The sequence below is a fragment of the Babylonia areolata genome, chromosome 26 (assembly GCF_041734735.1).
Source record: "Babylonia areolata isolate BAREFJ2019XMU chromosome 26, ASM4173473v1, whole genome shotgun sequence".
NCBI lineage: Eukaryota > Metazoa > Mollusca > Gastropoda > Neogastropoda > Buccinidae > Babylonia > Babylonia areolata.
In genome coordinates this window covers 4,297,501-4,300,000 of record NC_134901.1, presented here as the reverse complement: position 1 = coordinate 4,300,000, position 2,500 = coordinate 4,297,501, and the positions used below count along the sequence as shown (strand labels likewise).

The 2,500-nt window shown below is 46.0% G+C and overlaps 1 protein-coding gene across 1 annotated transcript in view; it reads right to left on the bottom strand.

Annotated features, from left to right (window-relative positions):
• Positions 1–2,500, bottom strand: part of LOC143300525 (uncharacterized) — a 9,961-nt gene that overhangs the window by 630 nt on the left and 6,831 nt on the right. Inside the window, exon 2 of the mRNA XM_076614264.1 lies at positions 1–2,500. This exon is cut by the window's left edge and continues 630 nt beyond it; it is cut by the window's right edge and continues 156 nt beyond it. Coding sequence (XP_076470379.1) covers positions 1,531–2,500 — 970 coding nt within the window. The 3' untranslated portion in view covers positions 1–1,530.

The window sequence follows — 2,500 nt, the reverse complement described above, 5'->3', positions numbered from 1 at the left end:
CAACCATTTTATTTTGAAGCTGTGTGTTTCACATGCGATCTTAGCGATATATATTCTTCGATTTTGTATCTTGAAACAATGTAATGTTCAAAAGCGTGAATATTTGGAAGGCATTTGTCTAACTTATATAAAACAACATTTGTTCCAATGATTCTATGTAATATACGAAATTGTAGCCACTTTAGTTTTATGTCTTTGATTTTATGAAGTTTGTTATAAGCTTTTACCCAACTAATATTTGTTCCCAGTTTCTCAGACCACTTGTGACAGGATTTCGGGGTTGTATCATCAAATGCTAGAACATCATAGTATCGCTGTGATCCTTTAGGTGTCGAGTATATTATTTTTAATGCCCCTGGTGTATCAGGGAAACTGTGGGTTGTTGGAACATTAAGACCTACCTGTTCCATTTATTTTTTGATTGCTCTTTAAGCAACCATTGTATGCCAGAAAATGTACACTCAGTTCATATTTTCCACAAAATTCGTTTTGTGTCAGAAAGTGTCCATTGTCATTCAGAAAATGCGAAACACAGTATACACCTTTATCAACCCAGTCTCTATGATTTATAGTACTATTTCCAGTCTTAAATTTTTCGTTATTGAAGACTGGTTCTGACAGAAGGTCAATATCTGATTTAGGTGTAACCTGACAACAAAATTCTCTGTAAGCCATGAAAGTGTGTTTCCAAAAAAGAATTATTATTACATTTACGCAATGCATACATGGGTCCATATCTTTCTAATTCAGTGAAAAATGGGAACATTTCAATTGAAATGTTTTTTTTCCATTTATGCTTTGTAATTTTAAATCTACTTATCCAGGTGAGTTTTAATGCTTGACTGTATTTTCTTATGTCTGGTATGTTTAAACCACCTTCTTTAACACTTTTTGTTGCTGTTTTTCTATTCACTTTGTCTCTTTTTCCATTCTGTACAGAATTCCACAAAACATTTTTTTTTAACTGAAGGCGGGAAAAAATATCCGAAAAAAGTGGCGCTCTCAGTGTAGCAACGCGCTCTCACACAGAGAAATCCGTTGTGATAAAAAAAAGAGTGATACAATACAATACAATACAATACCATGCAACACAACACAACACAATACAATACAATACAATACAATACCATGCAGTACAATACACTGATGATAATAACAAAAGCTGCTCAGAAGCCCAACGCACGGAATACAATACAACACAATACGACACAATACAACACAACGCAATACAATACTATACAATACAATACAACACAACATAATACAATGATGATAATAACAAAAGCTGCTCAGAAGCCCAACGCACGGAATACAATACAACACAACACAATACAATACAACACAATACACCACAACGCAATACAAGACAACACAACACAATACAACACAATACACCACAACGCAATACAATACAAGACAACACAACACAATACAATGATGATGATGACAAAAGCTGCTCAGAAGCCCAACGCACGGAATACAATACAACACAACACAACGCAATACAGTGATGATGATGACAAAAGCTGCTCAGAGGCCCAAGGCACGGAAGGTGTCGTTCATCCCACGGACCAGCCCCTCGCGGAACCGGAGGAGGTTGGTGTCCCTGACAGTCGGCACGTCCCCGTACCAGCGGTAGTGCTGCAGCAGCCCCACCGTCTCGTTCAGCAGCACGGACACCTGGCCGCCCCGGAAGGCGTGCACTACGTGGATCCCCATGACCTCCACGGCCCGAGGGTCCACGATGTTCTTGGAGCGGTTCAGCCACAGGGTGTTCACCCTCCGCTGCTTCTGGAGCATGGCGGGGCGGAGCCGCAGCTGCTCCTTGGTGAGGTTCGTGGGCTTGGGGTCCCAGCGGAACACGGCGCTGGGGAACCTCAAGGCCCCGATCTCTGGAAAGCTGCTGCTTCTGCTGTTGCTGTTGCTGCTGCTCCTCCTCCTCACGCCGCTGCCACTGCCGGAAGTGTGGGCTGGCCGCGAACTTGAACTGGAATTGTCGTGGCTCTTCCCTGCTCCCTTGAGGATTCTGGTGATGAAAGCGTCTGACAGTTTCCACGTGTTTGTGCCGCCGCCGCCACTGTCCGGAACGAAATCCGAGGAGGAGGAGGAGGAGGAGGAGGAGGAGGAGGAGGAGGAGCCATCGAGGATGGTGTGCGTGAGAGAGGCCCAGGACGCGTGCACACGCGGGACGATCATCTCGTCGAAGTCCATGAAGATGACGAACTGGGAACTGTTGAAGCTGCGCAAGAGGCAGTCGTTGATGGCGGCTGTCTGCCCGTGGTAGTGCAGGGGCTCCGGGGGCCCGGGCCAGCCCTTCACCTCCAGGAAGCCCCGGCTGGCGTAGTGCCTGAGGACTCGGTCCACCTGGGGGGAGATGCTGGCGTTGTAGACGACGGCGTGCTGGGCTCCCAGCACCTGGGCAAGCTCCAGGTTCTCTATGATGGCCCTGGCGTTCCCGTAGCGCCCGTGCAGCGGGGGGAAGCAGATGAGGAACTGGTAG